Genomic DNA, 21,936 nt, shown 5'->3' with positions numbered 1-21,936 from the left:
TAATCTTGTATCCAACCACTTCACTGAAGGTGTTCATCAGTTGTAGGAGTTCCCTGGTAGAGCTTTTGGGGTCGCTTATGTATAATATCATATCGTCTGCAAATAGTAATACTTTGATTCTTCCTTTCCAATTTGTATCTCCTTGATCTCCTTCAGTTGTCTTATTGCTGTAGCTAAAACTTTGAGTACTATATTGAATAAATATGAAGAGAGTGGACAGTCTTGTCTTGTTCCTGGTTTTAGTGGAATCACTTTGAGTTTCTCTCTATTTAATTTGATGTTGGCTGTCAGCTTGCTGTAAATTACCTTTATTATGTTTAAGTATGTTCCTTGTATCCCTGATCTCTCCAAGACTTTGATCATGAATGGGTGTTGGATTTTGTCAAAGTCTTTTCCAGCATCTAATAATATGATCATGTGGGTTTTTTTTTCTTTCAGTTTGTTTATATGGTGGATTACATTTACTGATTTTCATATGTTGAACCAACCCTGCATCTCTGGGATAAAGCCTACTTGATCATGGTAGATGATCTTTTTGAAGTGATCTTGGATTCAGCTTAAGTATTTTATTGAATATTTTTGCATCAATGCCCATGAGGGACATTGGTCTGTAATTCTCTTTCTTTGTTGAATCTTTGTGTAGTTTGGGTATCAGGGTGACTGTGGCCTCATAAAATGAATTTGGTAATGTTCCTTCTGTTTTTATTTTGTGGAATAATTTGAGGAGTTTTGGCATTAGCTCTTCTTTGATAGTCTCATATAATTCTATGCTAAACATTGTCTGGCCATGGGCTGTTTTTTTTTTTGTTTTTTTGTTTTTTTGTTTTGGTTGGGAGACTTTTAATGACTGCTTCCATTTCCTTAGGGGTTTATAGGTCTATGTATGTTGTTTATCTGATCTTGATTTAACTTTGGTAAGTGGTATTTATCAAGAAAACAGCTATTTCTTTTAGATTTTCCAATTTTATGGAGTACAGGTTTTTAAAGTATGACTTAATGATTCTTTGGATTTCCTCAGTGTCTGTTATTATGTCTCCCTTTTCATTTTTGATTTTCTTAATTCTCTGTCTTTTAGTTAGTTTGGATAAGGGTGTGTCTGTCTGGTATTTTCTCAAAGAACCAAATCTTTGTTTCATTGACTCTTTGTACTGTTTTCTTTGTTTCTATTTTATTGATTTCAGCCCTGAGTTTATTTCCTGCCATCTACTCCTCCTGGGTAAGTTCTTTTTGTTCTAGAGTTTTCAAGTGTACTGTTAAGTTGCTAGTATGAGATCTCTCCAATTTATTTATGTAGCCACTTGGTGCTATGAACTTTCCTCTTAGCACTGCTTTCACTGTGTTCCATATGTTTGGGTATATTGTGCATTCATTTTCATTAAATTCTAGGAAGTCTTTAATTTCTTTTTTTTAATCCTGCCTAACCCGGTAGTCATCATTAGAGAGTTGTTCAGTTTCCATGAGTTTGTAGGCTTTCTGTTGTTTCTGTTGTTACTGAAATCCAGCTTTAATCCATGGTGGTCTGATAGAATGTATGGGGTTATTTCAATTTTCTTGTACCTAGTGAGACTTGCTTTGCATCCAACTATGTGGTCAGTTTTGGAGAATGTTCCATGAGGTGCTGAGAAGAAGGTATATTCTCTTGTGTTTGGATGAAATATTCTGTAGATATTTGTTAGATACATTTGAGTCATAACGTCTGTTAGTTCCATCATTTCTCTGCTTAGTTTCTGCCTAGATGACCTGTCAGTTGGTGAGAGTAGGGTAATGAAGTCTCCTACTATTAATGTATGAGGGTTGAGGTGTGATTTAAGTTTCAGTAATGTTTCTTTTGCAAATGTTGGTGCCCTTGCATTTGGGGCATAGATGTTAAGGACTGAAATACCACTGTAGTGGTATTGAAAGAAAATGGCCCCCAAAGGGAGTGGCACTAATGTGAGATGTGGTTTTGCTGGAGTACATATGGCCTTGTTGGAGGAAGTGTATCACTGTAGGGGGAGGCTTTGAGATCTCTTTTTCTCAAGCCTCAGTCTCATGCAGGCTCCCTAACTGTTGGTCCAGAGTCCATGAGCTCCCATGAGCTCAGTTCAGCTGTCTAAGTGGGTTCCCCCATCATGATCTTCCCTTTCTTCAGGAGGACTCCCAGAGTTCGGCCCAGTGCTTAGCTGTGGATCTCTGCATCTGCTTCCATCAGTTACTGGATAAAAGTTCTGTGATAACAATTAAAGTAGTCATCAATCTGATTATAGTAGATGGCCAATTCAGGCATCATCTCCATTATTGCTAAGAATCTCAGCTGGGGCCTTGTCGATTCCTGGGGGTTTCCCTGGCACCAGGTTTTTCCCTAACCCTGAAATCAAGATGTCTCTTTTGATACTCTCCCCCTCTGTCGTGCCCCCAACCCGCTCCCTCAAGTTCCCATCCCCCATCCTGTCACCACCGTCCCCAGTTTACCTAGATCTTTTCTATTTCCCCTTCCCAGGGAAATTCATGCATCCCTCTTTGGGTCCTCCTTGGTATCTAGCCTCTCTGGGGCTGTGGATTATAGGCTGGTTATCCTATACTTTGTTCCTAATATCCACTTATGAGTGAGTACACACCATGTTTGTCTTTCTGGGTCTGAATACCTTTATATGTTACTCACATATAAAGTAGTGTTTCAATTATTATGTAGCAAGGGGACTTTCTTTTCTATCCCAATCTATTTGGCGTTCTGTAAGCTTCTTGTATCTTTACAGGCATCTCCTTCTTTAGGTTAGGAAAATTTTCTTCTATGATTTTGTTGAAAATATTTTCTGGGTCTTTGAGCTGGGATTCTTCTTCTTCTATTCCCGTTATTCTTAGATTTGGTCTTTTCATAGTGTTCCAGATTTCATGAATGTTTTGTGTCAGGGACTTCTTAGATTTAGCATTTTCTTTGACTGATGTATCCATTTTTTCTATCATGTCTTCAAGGCCTGAGTGTCTCTCTTCCACCTCTTGTATTCTGTTGGTGATACTTGGGTCTGTGGTTCCTGTTCACTTACCTAGATTTCCATTTCCTGAATTCCCTCCGTCTGTGTTTTCTTTATGGCATCTATTTCCATGTTCAGGTCTTGAACAGTTAGTTTCCTTCAACTGTTTGTTTTTTCTTGACTTCTTGTCTTTCTTTGAGTAATTTATTCCTTTTCTCCAATTGTTGGTTTGTGTTTTCCTGATCTCTCTTTTTTTTAAAAAGATTTATTTATTTATTATGTTTACAGTGTTCTGTCTGCACATATCCCTGCAGGCCAGAAGAGGGCACCAGATCTCATTACAGATGGTTGTGAGCCACCATGTGGTTGCTGGGAATTGAACTCAGGACCTCTGGAAGAACAGTCAGTGCTCTTAACCGCTGAGCCATCTCTCCAGCCCATCCTGGATCTCTTTAAAGGATTTATTCAATTACTTTTTCAGGACCTCTACCATCTTCATAAAGTTGATTTTAAGGTCATTTTCTTGTGCTTCAGCTGTGTTGGAATATTCAGGGTTGTTGTAATGGGATAGCTGGTCTCTAGTGGTGACACATTGCCTTGGCTGTTGTTGACTGTCTTCTTATGCTGACATCTAGGCATCTGGGTTTGGGGTGATTATAGGTCTTGATTTCTGAGTTTGTCCTTGTTAGATGGGTGTTTTGTTCCTTGGTTTCTGTTTCCTCTTTGGTCTTCTGGTATTTGTAGCCTGGAGTTCTGGCAGCCAGGAGTTCTGTTCCAGCAGGAAGTCTCTGCCCAAGATGGGGGCTGGGACCCAGTGAAGAGGAGGGGAGAAGGGATTATTAGAGATAGTGTCTGGGGTTGGGGACACTGAGAGAGTAGAAGAGGTCTGAGGGTGGGCTGCCTATCTGGAGTTCTGGGGGCCAGTGTGGTCTCTGGTCCAGCAGGGAGTCTCTGCCTGAGTTCATCTTCCTGTTCTTCTGGCTGGAGTGGCCTGTACTTGTTTTTCTAGCTGGAATGGTCTGCTCTTCTGGCTGGTGTGACCTGCACCTGAGCAGCAGCAGTCTGCCCGAGTTGGGGTCGAGGGTGTGGCAGTGTTCCCCCACATTTCTGAGAACACTGACACTTACCTTGCTAGAGCAGAGTAAAAAAGAGAAGCCCCCCTATGTGAACAGCCACCCAGAAAACACAAGCCCACCCTACCACCACCCACAGCTGTCCTCATAGCCCATATAACTACCAGACACCCAGGGTCAAATGTGGGTCCACTGCACCCTACCACAGCCACAGCTATCCCCACAGCACATATAACCACTAGCACCCAGGGTCAAATGTGGGTCCACTGCACCCTACCACCACCCACAGCTATCCCCACAGCCCATATAACCACTAGCACCCAGGGTCAAATGTGGGTCCACTGCACCCTACCACCACCCACAGCTATCCCCACAGCACATATAACCACTAGTACCCAAGGTCAAATGTGGGTCCACTGGGAATTCCTGATAGGTCTAGCTGGGAATTCCTGATAGGTCTCAAGCCAAAGATGACAAGCAACTACTGTGATAAATTTCTAAAAACCAGTATGAATGAAAATAAGCAGGCTGAGTTCCTGCTATGGGTATACAGCTCCGAGGTATCAAGAGCAGTGTCCTCACAGAAAAGGCACATACCAAGCTGGTGGCTTTGTCAGGAAATGACATGGGGAGGCCCAGAGACTGGATCACGGCAGTGCCAAAAACTGCTTCCAGAGAAACCTAATTCACCTGCTCCATACCCCACACCAAAGAGAGTAGTGGGGAGGCTGAGAAGTGTCTTAGGAAGCCTGCCTGCCCACTAAGAGGAGGAGACAGCTGGTCCTCACACACTGCATCTGCTCACCCTGCACAGCTGTGAAGCTCACACTAGCGTTTGCTCCTTTACAGCCAGGGAGAGCCAAGGAGCAGGAGACTGTAGGAAACCTCAGGGAGAGGGCTCACAGTGAGGCGGCAGCTTCTGTTCACAGGGACCATGGGCACAGCCTGCAGTTGGGCACATGGGCCTCCTTCCAGAAACCTCACGGTAGAAAATACATGAAACACCCAATGACAAAGGAGAGCGCTCATGTGTAAGCAGAGTGGTCCAGAGGTGAAGACCCAGGGGACATGGCATATTTAGGATTCTATATCACCTTGGGCAACTATTTTGTTTCCAGGAAGTGGTATCCTGAGGGCCTGTAACTTCTCTGGGTGACAGTCACGCCCATTTTGCCACCATTGTTATGGGCTCCAGGGCTTGTTGCACTTTCCTATTTGAAGGAAATGCTAATTTTCACCCAGACTGACGAGGGGAAAGGGTGTAGTTTTCACTCTATCCAAGTTTAGATCCCTGAATGTGACAGAAATAGAGAAAACCTCTCCTCTGCCCCCTCCTCCTTCCTGCTTTCTGCAGTAGGAATAAGACAGTTAGAGCTTGTTAAACAAAGAAAACTAGGTTGATCTACAAGTCAGGAAAAGGAAGAGCCTTGGCCTCTGATGACTACAGAACCCTGCACCAACCACAGAGCCCTGCACTAGCCACGGAGCCCTGCACCAACCATGGAGTCCTTCACCAACCAGGAAGCCCTGCACCAACCACGCAGTCCTGCACCAACCACAGAGCCCTGCACCAACCACGCAGCCCTGCACCCACCACGGAGCCCTGTACCAACCATGAAGCCCTTCACCAACCACACAGCCCTGCACTCACACCCTCTGCCAACCTAGTCAGGGTCATCAGTCTCACCCCCACCCACTGACCCAGTCATGGAGCATCTACCTTGTTAAACAGTTGTTGATTTGTGTGTGTCTGTAATATAAAACCATTCACACCCACCCTTCATTACTGTGTCTTTAAGACGTTTTCCAGGAGGTGGAGCTGGAAATAGTTTTACACCACCTGATCATTAGACTATTCCATCAGCAAAACCAATTTGTCCAGAGTCACAGGGAAACTCAGCGAGAAGAGCTTCCTACAGCTCGCTGCACATAGGAGGCAGCTTGGAAACCATAAGGCACAGAAGGCCCCTTCACCCGTTAGCAGACACACCCCATGCACCACAAGCTGGCCATGGTTCAGGGATCCTACAGTGATACCATGATCAAGTCCACAGCAGGTACACACTCACCACCTGCACGCCCCTAGCAAAGTCCACACCGGTACAGACATAAGCAGAGAGGCACCGCCAGCACACATGCCCCAGCCTCAGAAAGTACTTACGAACTGTCATGGACTCAGGCATTGAGGCCGATGGTAACAGGCTACTCAGGGGACTTCCGCGGCCTGGAGAACTGGCTTCCATACTGGGAGAAAGCAGACAGAAGGAAGTTATGCTCTGCCTAGAACACAACCTCAGTGCTCACAACACTGGCAAGTGAAAGGTTTCCCTGGGAATCTCCTGGACAAACAGAAAGCAGCTGTTTCCTCATTACTGCAGATGTGTCTGAAGTTTACTGGAAACTCCAAACCGACACAAAGAACCCTTTTGCAAGCCATCCATGAGGGAAACTCAGAGTCACTCAATGTGCTTGTTTGTGGCTAAGTCAGACACTGCCTTCCTGCTCCAACTGTGCAATTGTGAACACACATCCAGGATCTATTGTTTCCACACTCTTGTCATTAGTACTGTTGCTTTTCCTAGTTAAACTAGTCCCTGGATGCATGTCGGTGTTCCGAGTGCAAGACACCTGCATGTTGTGTAAGCTTCACTCAGACAAATGTGTAGCATCACTGTCCGATGTCAACTAGTCAACAGTATGTTTGTTTATGATGGAGTCTCACATATCCCAGTCTGGAACTTACTATGTAGCCAAAGATGACTTTGAACTTCTGATCCTTCTGCCTTCGCCTCCCAAGCACCATACCCAGTTTTATGTGGTGCTGGGAATCGAACCCAGGGCTTTTTGAACACTAGGCAAGCACTCTCCTACAACTGAGCTATGTCTCTAGTAGGTTCTAAACAGAGTGCCTTTAAATGAGGACAGACATAGACCCAGATTATGGATGGATCAATGGTTATGGAAACTTCATGACAATAGGCTCCCAGCAACCTGTCCCAGCATCCCCCTGTAAGCAGACCTGGTGCTCAAAGAAGGGTACAGAGCATAATGACTGCAGAGAACTGGACTGGTTACATATTTACAACCAGTCTCTAGTGTGGACAATAGCACTAACATGGACAACAGCACCGGCTTATCTGTGAACAGTAGGAAGAAGTCACAGACTGGGACTCACGTCCCTCAATCAATTGCTGCATTTGACAAATGTTCAAAAATACAACAGAAAAAAGGAGTCAGGGTCCTGGAAGGAGCAGTGACGCCATCCTCTATGAGACCAGGCTCAGCGGGTCCTGGAAGGAGCAGTGACGCCATACGCTCACAGTGTCACGTTCAGAATCCTGTCTGTTGTGAGTAACAAGACACCAAGCAAGGTATGGGGTCACCTTGAAGCTAAGTTGGGCATACAGATGGATAACTTCAAGACACCAAATTAAAATCATGAAGAGCAACAGAGCTGAAGGTGATGGGAGACCTCAGTGGCAAGGTTCCCTCTGTAAGCAACAGTGACACTGGGCAACTTAGTTTTCATCTAGATTGTTGTCTATTTGCTTGGTTTTTTGTTTGGTTTAGTTTGCTGCTGTTGTTGTTAACGTGAAAGAGAAAAGCGTTCTGCACTTACAAGCTGCCGGGCAGTGGACTGAATACTCGGCAGCTGTTACATCTTTCCCCATAACCTAAATATCACATAACATAGGGCTGATAAACATCATCATCAACTGCTAACAAACTTTAACTAGGAAGGCTGAGGAGGGGGTACTCAGTATGGCAGCAGAGGTGTGGAGATGACAAGGGGTCGTGTGCAAATGAGGCTTGATGGTTGCTGCCCCTCCTGGGGATGGAACCCTGAGCTTTTTGTACACTGTGCAAGCACTCCATCACTGAACTGCCACCCAGCTCTGACACTGTATCACAAGACAGTCTATCTGGGTGAATCATCATCTATAACCCATATGAGCACAAACATGACGTCAGGCCTCGGCCTCCAATCCTACCTGTCTTTAAATGAGAATAAAATGCAAAGATAAACAGCATGCCACGATCCTGACACTGACCTGTACCGAAGGCCAGACTCTGGAAGTATGTGGTCCTCGGGTCCTGTCCCATTCTCCAGACTTCCCACAGGGGCATCTGTGCAGAAACCACAGAGAGAGTGAGGCTTGACTTTCAACTCCATTTTCTCCTGATCGTGTGCTCAGCTGTTCCATCAGCTGATTTTAAACTCTTTCCACTCACACACTGGAGTTATCTGCTGCCTAGTTCATTCGCTCAGGCATCATTAAGACTTGGCACCAGTAGCTACATGTGACTTTTTTTTTTAACTTTGAAGCAAGAGAAGTTATCAGGTTTTTGGTTAAACAAATTGCTCCTGCTTACAGTGGGCACTAGAGGGCAGCAGAGTCTCACCACTGGTAAAGTCTGCAGCTTTCTACAAAAGCCAGTAAACATTTGGTAATAAAGGCATTCCCAAAAAGTGAGTCCACAAATCTCTAAAGCAAACAGGCAAAGGTCGTTAATGACTGTCACAGATGCATTATCTGCCACTCAGGCCTCCTTCCGGGGAAAAAGTGCAGATCTGCAAGCCTGGGGCTGCACGGCAGCACTCAAGGGAATCCTGAGTCAGGCACAGGAGTGACAGAGGTAGAGCAAGCCTCTGGGCCTCCGCTTCTGCCAGGCTTAAGGGAAACCAGCCTAGAGAAGGCAAACCCTCTCCACCTTTGACTGCACACTCCACTCAACCCCAACTGTTTCCATTAACCCAAGAGCACCGTAAGCCTGGGTTCCATCCCAGGACTGCAAGGCATCAGAAGTCAAGGGACTACGCCCCTCCTTGCTAGCTAGTGGTGTGGTTAAAGGGTACAGACCCTGCTGGCTACAGGACAGAGTCCCTGCTCCTCAACTTCAATTCAGCAAGGCGCAGCCTCTCTGTGCCTCGCTTCCCCTTTTGGTCTTCTTTGTTTGGAGACAGGATCTCCTTACGTAACCAAGGCTGGCCTCTAACTGAAGCTTTTCCTGCCTCAGCCTTCCAACTGCTGGAATTGCCAGCATGTGCACTTTAACAATTATGCAACATAATTAAATTTTACATTGTTTACATAATTAAATTTTAAGATAGGATTTCACTCTATAGCCTGAGCTGGTCTGGAACTCATTATGTAGCCCAAGTTGGCCTCAAACTTGTAACAATTCTCCTGCCTCTACCTCGTGAGTCCTGGGATCACGTATGTGAGCCACGGGCCCTACAAAGTCTAGTCTAGACTCTTACCTCTCAAAATGACAGTTCTCAAACTCTCTCCTTCGGCTGAGACCTCAGTCCTGAATTCTGGTTCCACATTTCTGGCTACTGAAAAGTTCTACTGAGACCTTCTTGGGCCCAGCAGCCACCTGGACTTTCAAAAGTCCTGGCCCTATACCCCACTTCTGATTGGGCAGACAGCTTAGAGACACCCACCCCCCAGCTACCACAGAGTCAGGCGGCTCTGCTATGGTTAGGTGTCCTGCAAAGGCCTGTGGCTTAATCCCCAGTTCACAGTGCTACTGAGGTGCAGTGGGACTTTAAGAGGCAGGACCTGGTTCACTGGAGGATCAGATGCCCAGGCCCTTCCTAGCTCTCTGCTTTTCCTGTCAGGTGAGCAGCTTCCTCCATCTTTCATTTACAACCATGTTGCTCTGCTTCATGCTATCCCAAGATAACAGAGCAAACTGAACATGGGATGAAATCTCTGAGTTTGTGAAGCAAAATAAACCTTTCTTCTCTATAAATTGATTGTCCCAAGTATTTTGTTACAGTAACAGGAAGCTGACAAACACAATATCCTGACTCTCCAGTGTTACCTAAACTATTCCTCACTCTGCTCATGTGCAATGGCACATTTCTGGTTAGAAGGCTCAGTGTCTTCTAAGGACCCTTCAGTGGGAGGCTACCTCAGCTCAGTCATCCTCACTGTTGAAATTCAGCCATGACTGACAGAGTCCACACATGAAGCAAAGGCAAGGCTCTAACACCACACATAATGAAAGGAAATGCATGGCTGGAATAAAGGCCATTGTCACCCAGCCCACATTCCAGATGAAGCACTGACGTGGCCTGACTGACCACACATCAGCCCCTCTGTGTGGCTGGCACACATACCTACATACAGCTGGCACTGTGGTGGGCCAGATGCACTGGCATATTGTGGAGTATTATTTTAAGATATGCTACATTCATTTATGCTGTGGAACATTTGTTTTAATGATACAAAGATGTGTTGCATTCTTTTACATTGCATTTGTTTTAACTCTGTGTAGCTGTGTTACTGTGCCTGGAGGAAGCTGCTCACCTGATGATCTAACAAAGAGCTGAACGGCCAGTAGGGAGGCAGGAGAAAGAGTAAGCGGGGTTGGCAGGCAGAGAGAATAAAAGAGAAGGAGAAAAATGGGGGCGGAAGAGAGATCAAAGAAGAGAACAAGGAGAGGAGGATGCTAAAGGCCAGCCACAACAGCCACCCAGCCAGACACAGAGTAAGACGTAAAGAAAAGTATACAGAAATAGGGAAAGGTAAAAGCCCAAAGGCAAAAGGCAGGCAGGGTAATTTAAGTTTAAGAAGTAACAGACAAACTAGGGAGATGGAAACATTCAGAGGACACATTCTATACATTTCACCTTCACACACATAATTAAAGACAGCCCTGAGCCCTGGCTGCTAGCACAAGCTGGAACCTCAGCTACTTGAGAGGCTTGTGTGTTGTAGAATATTACTTTAAGGTTTGTTACTTTTGTTTATGTTGCATTTGTTTAACTCTGTGAAGCTGTGTCACTGTGCCTGTCTAAAGCACCTGATGGTCTAATAAAAAGCTGAATGGCCAATAGCAAGGCAGAAGAAAGGATAGGCGGGGCTAGCAGGCAGAGAAAATATATAGGAGAAATCTGGGAGAGAAAAAGAAGTAGCCAGAGATGGAGGAGGACATCAGGGGCCAGCCTCTCAGCTACACAGTCAGTCACGGAATAAGAGTAAAAGTAAGATTTTAGAAGAAAGGAAAAAGCCCAGAGGCAAAAGGTAGATGGGATAATTTAAAGTTAAGAAAAGCTGGCTAGCAACAAGCCTAGCTAAAGCCAAGCATCTATAATTAAGAATAAGCCCTGTGTGTCACTTATTTGGGAGCCGGGTGGCGGGCCCCTCAAAAAGCAAAAACAACCAGTAACACGTGTGCAGGACAATAGCTCGTGAAAGCCACTGTGAGTGGCCGTAGTGAACCCTGTCTAAAATTAAAAACACTGTCAGATGGCTCAGTAGACAGAGGCATGTGCTGCCAGGCCTACTGCCCCGAGTGTGATCCCCAGAACCCATGCGGTGGAAAGAGAATCGACCGTCCTCTGACCTCCACGCACACACATTGGCACATCTCCACAGACTCTCACACTTACAATAAATAAACAAGTAAATGTAATTTTAAAAAGATTTTAATATGGGGTTAAAGAGGTGGCTTAGTAGTTAAGAGCCTTTGCTGCTCTTCCAGAGGACCTGAATTCAGTTCACAACACCCACAGAACTTATATGCATTCATGTGCATATAGCCACATGTAAACACACACATATACATACAAAACTGCAAAGAATCTTAAAAGCTACTGAGGTACTCCTTTAATCCCAGCATTCAGGAGGCAAAGGCAGGGATATCTGTGAGCGTCTGAAGCTAGACGGTCTACATGGTGAGCTCTAGGCCAACTAGATCTACATAGTGAAACCCTGTCTCAAGAAAAACATTTAAGCCGGGTGGTGGCGGCGGTGGCGGCGGCGCACAACTTTAATCCCAGCACTCAGGAGGCAGAGCCAGGCGTTCCAGGAAAGGCACAAAGCTACACAGAGAAACCCTGTCTCGAAAAACAAACAAACAAACAAACAAACAAATAAATAAATAAATAAATTTAATTAAAATAAAGAATAAATCTATAAAAAAAAATGCCAGGTGGTGGTGGCACACGCCTTTAATCCCAGCACTCGGGAGGCAGAGGCAGAAGGCTATCTATGAATTTGAGATCAGCGTGGTCTACAGAGTGAGTTCCAGGACAGCCAGGACCACACAGAGAAACCTTGTCTCAAAAAATAAAATAAAATAAATAAATAAAAAAGGCTAAAGCTATAGCTCAGTGGTAGGGCATGTTCTAGTATGCGTAAGGCCTTGGGTTCAATCCTCAGTACTGCACCAATGAAGACATCCTCTGTCCCCTCCCTAAACAGAGAACCCCAGGTAGGATTTCCCTGAAGGTCTCCCATGGCCTAGTACCATATACTTAGCAGAGAAGCTAAATGCTGAACAAAGAATACCATGAACTCCAAATGCCATCTGACCCTTATAAGTGGGCTGGGGCTACACAATGTGGTCAACTACCACAGCATCTTGACTGCCAAGAGTAAAGCTGCTTTCCCAGAGGACTCCGGAGTCTACTAGATCAGATCACAGTAGTATGTGACAGTCACTCCTTGTACTGGTCCAAATGAGACATGTCACCCATAGGTGCAGGCATTTAACACTTGGTCCTTGGTGGTGATGCTATTTGAAGAGGTTATGAGGAAGTGCAGCCATGCTGAGGAAGTACATCACTGGGGGCGGGCTTTGAGAATGAAAAGCCTTAACCATTACCAGTTCGTTCTCTCTGCTCGTTGCTCATGGTGGATGATGGGAGTTCTCAGCTTCCTTCTCTGGTTGCTGCCATGCCTCCCACCATGATGGGCTCTTATCCCTCTGGGACCAGAAGCCAAAACAAACTCTTTCCTTCACAAGTTGCTTTTCATGGTGTTTTTCATAGCAACAGAAAACTAGCTAATACATTCCTCAACTTAACAAGCAACTCCAAAAGCTAAAAGTGAGGATAAAGAATCTACAGGATGTTGCCCAGTGGGAATGCAGGGTTAGAAGGCCACTGGCTACAGGTAAGCTGAGAAATGCCCTCAGATTAGATGTACATCTCTAAACCCACACCAAATAGGTGGTGCCAATGTAGACACAGCAGAGAGAAAGAGGAGCGAAGGTGTAGGGCCTTCACAGGGTTCAGGTGCCATCTCTCATCTCCCAAGGTGCGAAATAATGGTCACTATTTGTGGTTAGCTTTGATATGGCCAAGTTTAGCAACAGACTGTTGGGGGCAGGCATAAGAACCCCCTAGGAGCTTGCCAACCAGTTCACCCCGAGGCACTCAGCCCAAGTATCTGTAAACACTCCAGTGCTATAGGAGACCCCTAAGCCACATCTTACCTGAGTGTCCACAAGCTGTCCCTGCCCAGATCTTCTGGCTTCCATTCCTACCTGTACAGGTAACTCAAAAACCCCATCTGGCCGGGCGGTGGTGGCGCACGCCTTTAATCCCAGCACTCGGGAGGCAGAGCCAGGCGGATCTCTGTGAGTTCGAGGCCAGCCTGGTCTCCAAAGCGAGTTCCAGGAAAGGCGCAAAGCTACACAGAGAAACCCTGTCTCGAAAAACCAAAAAAAAAAAAAAAAAAACCATCTGGTCCTTGGAGCAAAAGCTCTTACTGGAGAAGAGAAGACAGGAAGCACCCACCTGCTGCACCATAGGAGCCCACTCCACTGACAGGGAAGAGGACGTCAGTGTCGGCATCAGCATCTCCGTGGAGCACCTGCAGCGGGGCCCATCCAGGTACCGGGGGGAGGCAGGTGCTCGCATCCAGTGGCCTATGGAGAAAGAATGCATCTGCATGACAGGGCTTCAGGACTTATCACAGCATCTCCTGGGCCTCCTCAAGTTCCCAGGCCTAGATGAGGCTAAAACAGAATTAAGCCATGGGCTGGGAGTCAGGACCACAGAGCCCAGGTCAGACCCCTCATGTGCTCTTTTACCAGAGCTTGCTGTGCTCAGCACAGGGGCAAAGAGCCAGCAAATGGTTGTGATGCTCTCATGGAACTTACAGTCTGGAAGAGGCCCCAGACATCAATCACAACATCCTGCAAGAAGGCAGAGGCTCAGCTCAGAAGTGTGGAGCAGAAAGGCTGAGGAGGAAGACCCTTTGGGGGCTTGTAGCCGACCGTGGAGGTGCCCACCTATGACCCTGCACTGGGAGGCCAAGGCTGCTGTGCCGAGTTTGTGTGTAGCTCAGCATACTACCAACTTGGATTCTTGCTTTGATTCGATTTGGTTGTGGATGGAAGGTGCAGATTTTTGGTTTTTACTTCTTTGTTTGAGACAGGGTCTCATCTATCTCAGCTGGCTTAGAACTCTGTGCACAGCTAAGATGACCTTGACCTTCTTCACACAATCACTACTGTACATTAACTTAGAATAGAAAGAGGCTCAATGGATCAAAAATCACACCTACTACATTAAGTAAGGAAAGGGGAAAAGAAGAAAAGTCTATTTATGTCATTTAAATTTTTTAAGATTTATGTGTATGAATGTTTTGCCTGTGTATGTCTATGTACCACATGCATTCAGTATCCACAGAGGCTAAAAGGCATCAAATCCCCTGGAACTGGAGTTACAGATGGTTGCTGTTAGGTCCAAAGTGGGTCCCCTAAAATGACAGTCTGGGCTCAGCTCAGGCTGGACTCTGACCAGGTAAACAGAAAGATCCTAAACAGCATTCCTCAGACTCTATTGAAGCAGGTTTCTGTTTTCAGGAAGAATCACTACTCCCCTTCTCTGTCCCTACAGGCAATGGGGCAACTGGTTCCCTATGAACACACGTCCTGGTTCGCAGACTCCCTATCCCAATTTCCAAGCTCCCTCCTAACCTTTCTCTTTAAAGACTGGCAAAGCTTTCCCAGCCTTTTGCTATTCTCTATGGCCCAGAGAGATCACCATGGCAATTCTGAGTTTTTCCAATCTTTCTTTCTACCCATGAAGTAGTCCAGTTCAGTGGCTTTACTGTGCCCACATAGCCGTGAAGTTGGTCCTCTGGAAGAGCAGCCAATGCTCTTAACCAATAAGCCATCTTCTTATCTCCCCAGTCCCAAATCATGTAACTTAGCAGGCCTGGTGGGAAGCTGCCCAGTCCGGGCCACATAACAAGGCCTTGTTTCACAGCCCCATGGTTCCATGGTGCAGTGTTTGTATGTACAAAGCTCGAGGTTTACTCTGCAGTACCACAAGAGAAAGACCCTGACCACAAGTATGGTGGCTCACACCTGTAATCCAGAGCTTGTGAGGCAGAGGCAAAAGGGCCAGAATGAATTCAAAGCCAACCTGGGTTACACCTCTTCTAGGTGGACTGTTTCTTTACAAGCCTTTAAAATCTAATAACCAAATCTAGCTGGGGTGAGTATTGGGTAGGAAACCCAGGAAACAGTCCTAACAGTCCTTACCAATGAATTGTTTCCTTCTGTGGCTAGCACAGGGTCATTGCCACTGACCCCCAAGTGTTAGGTAAACATGGTTGCCCCTCTAGGCTGTTAGAACCATCCTCTTGGGGCTCTGATGCAACAGGTGGTTGTCAGGTTGCTCCCAAAAAGGGCAAGCCAACTTACTTGTCCAAAATTGAGTCTAGGCCCAGCTTAACCTGGACTATAGGAGAACTTCTGGCAGCTAGACAAAAAAGCAGCATTCCTCAGGAACTTGTGAAGCCCATCTACCAAAAGGAGTCACTTCTCTTACCTCCAAAAAAAGGGACCTATGGTTCTCCAGCTAACATACACCTCCAGTGCCTATCGGCACTTCAAAGTCCATGCCAGCACCCTAGTTGCCTCCTCCCCTCAGCTCCTCCTCCTCCTTACAACCTGGCCATTCTGACCCCTGCTCCTGCCTCTCTCCCTCTGCTCTCTATTCTCTATCTCTTGCTATTCTCCCGTCTCTCACAGATAGCTCTGGCCTTCTCCAGGCTACTTTCTCTCTCTGCTCCGACTTTTCCAGATGCCTCTGACTGTCCTCTCTCTCATGTCTACAATACTAACCTCCCCTTAACCATACCATGGAGTGCTCATGTCATCAGTTTATACAACAGTGACCAAGGGAAGTGGCATGCTGGCAGTCAGGACACATTCTTAGAGAAAGCAGCAGTACTGGCCAGTCTGTGAGAGATATAGTTATGTTTTAAGTTTAAATTACTGTGCTTAAGAGATCTATAAAACAAAAATTCCTCTATAAGCTGTAAGCCCCACTCGCCCAAGGACAAGTAACTTCCTGGAATGCTGAGAGTTATTGTTCATGTAAGATAACAAATCACGAGTTTTTTACTTCCGTAACCAAGGTTGGTTGCTCCAACTGCACAGGATGTGCTTGATCGTACCTAGGCAGGAGGTACATAGGCAGGAAGTATATCAGGATGTATGCTTGCCACCAACTGGATGAAGGCAGGAAGTATATGGCCTTGTGGATTTTGCCTTTGTAAGGACTAGACTAATATAAGTCATAGCCATTCTCTGGGAATCCCAGGTATGGACGTGGCCAGTGTCCATCACCCTGGCCAGTATTTAATAAAGCTTGCTTCAAATTTGGCTCAAAAATTGTGGTAGTGGTCTTATTCTTGCCTGGTAGGATTAACAAATCCTGTCTCCAACAGTTCCCCTACCTCTCTGGGCATGTGGAATTTTCTGCTTGTTTCAAAGACAATTCTTGCCATTTCCCAGCAACCTGTGTGAGTTAAAGTGAAACCAGACCCACAAAGGGTGTGGTTTCAAACCCAAAGGTCCACTGTCTCAGCTGACTACTGAAGTAACAAGCCGCAAAATATGGCAATAAGATTGGCTTAAAACAGCCAGCAAGATGGCTCAGCAGATAAAGGTGCTCGCTGTCAAGCCTGATGACCTGAGTTTGATCCCCAGGACCCATCTGATGAAAGGAGAGAACTGACTGTACAAATTAGTTTCACTCACTCACACACACACACACACACACACACACACACACACACACACACACACGCACGCACACTCACGCGCATACACAAATGTAAAAACATTTAAGATTGGCTTTAAAATAACAGAAAATATTGCTTATCATTAAAACAAAATATTTGTTTCAAAACCTAGACAATGTTAAAAATAAAGTGGAAGAAAACACCTCTGGCCACATTATCCCAAGCACAACTGGGTGAAAGGGTGTCCTTGGCAGCCAACGTTCATGGTCAATACCGAGCAAAGGGGAACCAGGCATCAAAGGAACAGGTAAATTTCCAGCCAACAGAGAATGCCCACACCCTAAAACCACACAAGCATCAGACCTCCTGTGCTGCCCACGACTCCTCTTGCTTACACAGTTGTAATGAAAGTACATGTCAACCTTTCTATGTCTTTCCCACTCAATATTCACTTCTAAGTTCATCTTCATGCTATCAGACACTCATTCATCACTCTGTGTTCATTCAAAGCGGGCACAGTGACACACTCCTTTAACCCCAGCACTAGAAGGCAAAATAGCAGGAAGATCTCTGGGAATTTAAGGCCAGGACACCGGTGCCAGGCTACATAAAACCCTGAGTCCAATCACTAGGACTGCAAAAACAAACAAAAATTGACCAAGAGCCTATCTCCACCACAATAATTAATTAATTAATTAACTAATTAACTAATTACACAAAACCCATTCCAACAACAAAAGTGTTAGGAGTCTACACTCTTGAGCCCATGAGGACAAACACCCCCACTCCATCCCACCCCCAACCACCCACACCCACACCCCACCCTGCCCCCACACACACTCCACCCCTCCCACCCCCACAGGTTAACGCCTGGTGCACATTCAGGTCAGACCAGGTGTTCTGGTCTCTGAACAAGTGTTTTGGAATCTTGCTGCTCAGCTCTTCCAGAGTTGAGACAATGTCCTCAGGGCAGATTCTGTACCCAGGTCCAGATATTTTGTTGACCATCTTCTGCCCCGGGCATCAGCAGCCCTCATATACAGCCTTCCTGCCGGACTGTGCAGGTGCATGTTTGGGCCTGGAATGGGTGGGGGGATGTCCATGGAGCCAGCCTGGCCCTTGCAGGCACTAGGTGGACAAGTTGGGGCTCACTGCTCATCCTGCTCTTGCTGCAGACTACTAGGAGGTATGAAGAGCAGGGTGCTTAGTCACTAGATGGGCATGGGTTCACACTTGTAACTCTCTGAGTTACCCCAAGGCCCCTCCAAACTCACTTCCTTACTGGTATCACAGCACATACAAGACGACTGAAAAACTCTTTTCCATAATAAAGCAATTGCCTATTCTGAAGAAAAATAAAAAGCAAAGCCAATGTTTGTGACAGATACTGGGTAAAGAGGGATCAGGCACCAAAGAATTGGTTAAATTACCAGCAAACAGAAAGCCCAAATTTGGGCCACCACCTCATCCTAAAAACAAGCAAGCATCAGATTCTGCCAGAAGCAGTGGCAAGCCTCCCTGAGCCCCTGGGCCTGGCCACACTCCCCAACATGACTGCCATGTGCAGACTCTAGACCTCTCCTGTGACTACAAGCTTAAATCAAAAGTCAAGTATTACTCAATAAGCCGCTCATCACTGCTCAGCTCCTCCCCAGTTAGCTCTGTAGACTCTTCAATCAAGATGCCCCTGGACACCAGCGAGAGTCTGTCCATGGTCCATGGAGGCCCAGTCTCCCAAGGTCACCCAGCACTGCTCTGTGCCTTTTACACATCACAATGCCAGCAGCTACCCTGGCTTACAAGCTTGCCTCCCCTCCAAGCTGCACTCCATGGCACCAGAGGTAGGAAGAAAAATGACTGGGTCTAAGGCACTGAGTCACACGCACTCACCTACAGAGCCACAGAACGTGGTGGCATTCCCAAGCCCTCATAGAACTAAAGGCAATTTCAATGATTAATTGCATGAGCCGACTTGGCTGGGAAACTTTGTCAGATATTTGGTTAAACATTACGCTAGAAGTTGCTATGAGGGTTTTTTTTTACAGGTTAACATTTACATCAGTGGATTTTTAGTTAAACAGATTATCATGTTGGACTACATGGGCCTCAGCCAAACAGCAGATGCTGCAATGCAGAAACGCCCAACCTCAACAGAAAACAAAAAGGAACTCTACAGCAAACTGCCTCTGAACTTGAGCTGCAACTCTTCTGCTACCAATCTACCTGCAGACTTAGACTAACTGCATCCCCACAATCCCGTGTGCCAATTCTCCAAATCAAGAGAAAGGAAAAAGAGGGGGGACAAGCATGGTGATGCATATCAGAATCTCAGCACTTGAGAAGCAGAGACTCAGGCCAGCCTTAGTTCCAGGCCAGCCTGGGCTACATGACACCCTGTCTCAAAATAAATAAATAAATAAACAAAGAGATGTTGACATACATGCATAAATAAAGGTAAGTAATCGAGGAAAACACACACACACCACCAGTTGTTTCTCGGGTGAACTATGACTAATACAAGAGGTCACAGACTTTGCTCCCGGGCTCAAAACATCCACAGCTTGCCGGGTAGTGGTGACGCACTCCTTTAATTCCAGCACTCGGGAGGCAGAGGTAGGTGGGTCTCTGTGAGTTGGAGGCCAGCCTGGGCTACAGAGCAAGTTCCAGGAAAGGCTCCAAAGCTACACAGAGAAACCCTGTCTCAAAAAACAAAACAAACAAACAAAAAAGAGTATCCACAGCTTGTGAACATGAATGATGCTGCTTAGAAATGACTCTAACAAATAGTTTGGGAGTGGAAAATAGCCTTATACATAAAGCATTCCAGAGGACAAGGCCGGATGATGTGTCAAAGGCCAACCTGGGCTACATCCGGATACGCTGCCCCCAAAATAACAACAAAACTGAACAACCAAAATACTCAACAGTGACAGAACCATTTAGCAAGTGAGAGTTTGGCAGAGAAACAGAACCAGTGAGAGGTCTGAGTAGGTACACTTAGGCTCTGAGGAGGTGCTGCTTTGTGAGTCTGGGAAAGCTGGGAAGTCCTACACTCTTCGTCCTGGAGCTGACACCCAGGAAAGTCAGTGGCGTGCTTCTGAGAAGCAGGAGAGCCAGCGTGAACCCTGTCCATGGGCAGGAAAAGACAGCCCAGCTCCAGCTCTCAGGCATGAAGGAAGCTCCCCGCTTGCTTCCTCAGGCTCCTCTGCTCCTGTCAGGTTCTGGCTGATGCTACCCATGCTTGAGAGGAAACCCTGTCATTAAGTCAGCCCGAAAAAACACTGATCTCAGCCCAAGTACTCTCCCAGATTCCAGAAACAAGGATTTAACCTGGGCATCTCATGGGCCAGGAAAGGTGACATCACATAAAACAACTGGACTATGTATTAACATGGAGAATATTAAGCTCTGGGGAGCAGCGCACGTGACCCCAACTCCCTGCATGGCCAATCTCTTTGCCAAATCTCAACTCTGTGGAATTTTCCTTCATCGGTACATTGTAGCATGGGGAACATCACAAATGACCACATGGTGGGATGGTCAATGCACATACGTGAATAAGAGCAAAACCTTTTAAATTTTTAGATTTTTTTTATTTTATATATATATAAATGTTTTGCCTGCATGTGTGTATGTGCATCCCATGCATGATCGTTTTGATATATTATTATTGGGTGGGAGGGGGGAGGGACCCCAAGGGTATCCCACACGTGCAGGGAAACATGCTGGGCAGATGCAGCTGCAGGCTGGGCAGACGCACACCATGCAGGGCTAGGCGGCGGCGGCAGCAGCAGCGGCCAGGGATACACAACCCAGACAATGCATCCACGTGGAGAGTTTATTATAATAGAGAGATAAAGAGGCAGAGAGAGAGAGAAAGGGGGAGAAAGGGGAGAGAGAGAGAAAAAGGGGGAGAGAGAGACACACACACACCTTGTGGGAGTGAAGCGGAAGACAGAAAAGAGAGAGAAATGGGCAGAGTTTTTCCTTAAAAAGAGACTTTTACATCAGGACACAGGGTGGTCCCAAGGGGCAGGATCAGAATATTAACAATGGTGCCTGGTACCTACGGAGGCCAGAGGAGGGAATCAGATCCCCTGGGACTAGTCTTACAGATGGCTGTGACTCACCATGTTGGGGCTGGAAATCCAGCTTGGGTCCTCTGCAAGAGCAACAAGTATGATTATCTGCTGAGTACTCTCTCCAGCCCCAAAACTTTTTAAACAGGCATACTCTCCAGAGAAATAAAAAAGAAGTTGACATTACACAAACATGAACATCAGGAGCCAGCACTGGAGGCATCCTGTGGATATTAAGAGCACTATGGCATTTCAGCCCCACAGAAAGACACTCCACACATGTTCATGCCATTCTATCAGGGGAAAGTCAGCCATGACCAGTCCCATCAGCACTCTAGAGCTTAAAAGAACAAGTCTTAACTGCCTGTGTGACTGTAAAAGCAGGAGTAAACAGAACTGTGAAGAGCAGCGGCAGCAGTTGGCCCGTGGACATCACTCAGCGTGTGTGTCAAAGGTCTCAGACATCATGTGGCTAGGCTCTGCAACACCCCTACAAGTGGATGCTACCACTGGCTCAGGTCTCAGATGTGACAGAGACTGGGAGGGAAAAGAACTTGTTCCAAGAAAAGATACTCAGTGAGTATCTGAGAGCCCAGGTTGCTTTGCAGGCAAGGTCAACACTGGCCACTTCCCATGAGGCTGTACCTTAGCCTCCATGGATTTAAATCTACATCCCACCCAGTTAAGGCAGCAAGTGCAGACAGACTGAGCTCTGGGAAGCAGCTACCTAAAAGCTTGGCCAAGCACTCTGCCAAATCTCAACTCCATGGAACCCTATTCTTTCATGCTGCGGACCCGAAGTGATACTCACTAACCTAAAACAGCACAACACCGGGGTCGGGCATGCTGATGCAGCACTGCTATCAGTGTCTGCTTTTGAGATAGTCTCACTTGGTCTCACAAGACGGTCTTGAACATCTGTTCCTCTTGCCTCCATGCCCCACCCACAGGTGTTCTGATGATAGATATCCAGCACCACTCCCAGTTTATGCAGAGCTGGAGCACAAACCCAGGACTCTGTGCATGCCAGTCAAGCATTCTACCAATG

General features: G+C 46.3%; 1 protein-coding gene across 6 annotated transcripts in view; it reads right to left on the bottom strand.

The window, feature by feature from the left end:
* The window catches only part of Snx29 (sorting nexin 29), a 473,090-nt gene that overhangs the window by 366,305 nt on the left and 84,849 nt on the right, over positions 1 to 21,936 (bottom strand). For all 6 annotated transcript variants that reach the window (XM_052759505.1, XM_052759508.1, XM_052759511.1 and 3 more), the window contains 3 exons: positions 13,563 to 13,693; positions 8,077 to 8,152; positions 6,186 to 6,268 (listed from right to left, as the gene is read on the bottom strand). In XM_052759505.1, coding sequence (XP_052615465.1) covers positions 6,186 to 6,268; positions 8,077 to 8,152; positions 13,563 to 13,693 — 290 coding nt within the window. The remainder of the gene's footprint in view (positions 1 to 6,185; positions 6,269 to 8,076; positions 8,153 to 13,562; positions 13,694 to 21,936) is intronic.

This window comes from Peromyscus californicus, unplaced genomic scaffold (genome assembly GCF_007827085.1).
Source record: "Peromyscus californicus insignis strain IS unplaced genomic scaffold, ASM782708v3 Scaffold_3__1_contigs__length_106647218, whole genome shotgun sequence".
Taxonomy (NCBI): Eukaryota; Metazoa; Chordata; class Mammalia; order Rodentia; family Cricetidae; genus Peromyscus; species Peromyscus californicus.
This window is presented reverse-complemented; position numbering and strand designations above follow the sequence as displayed.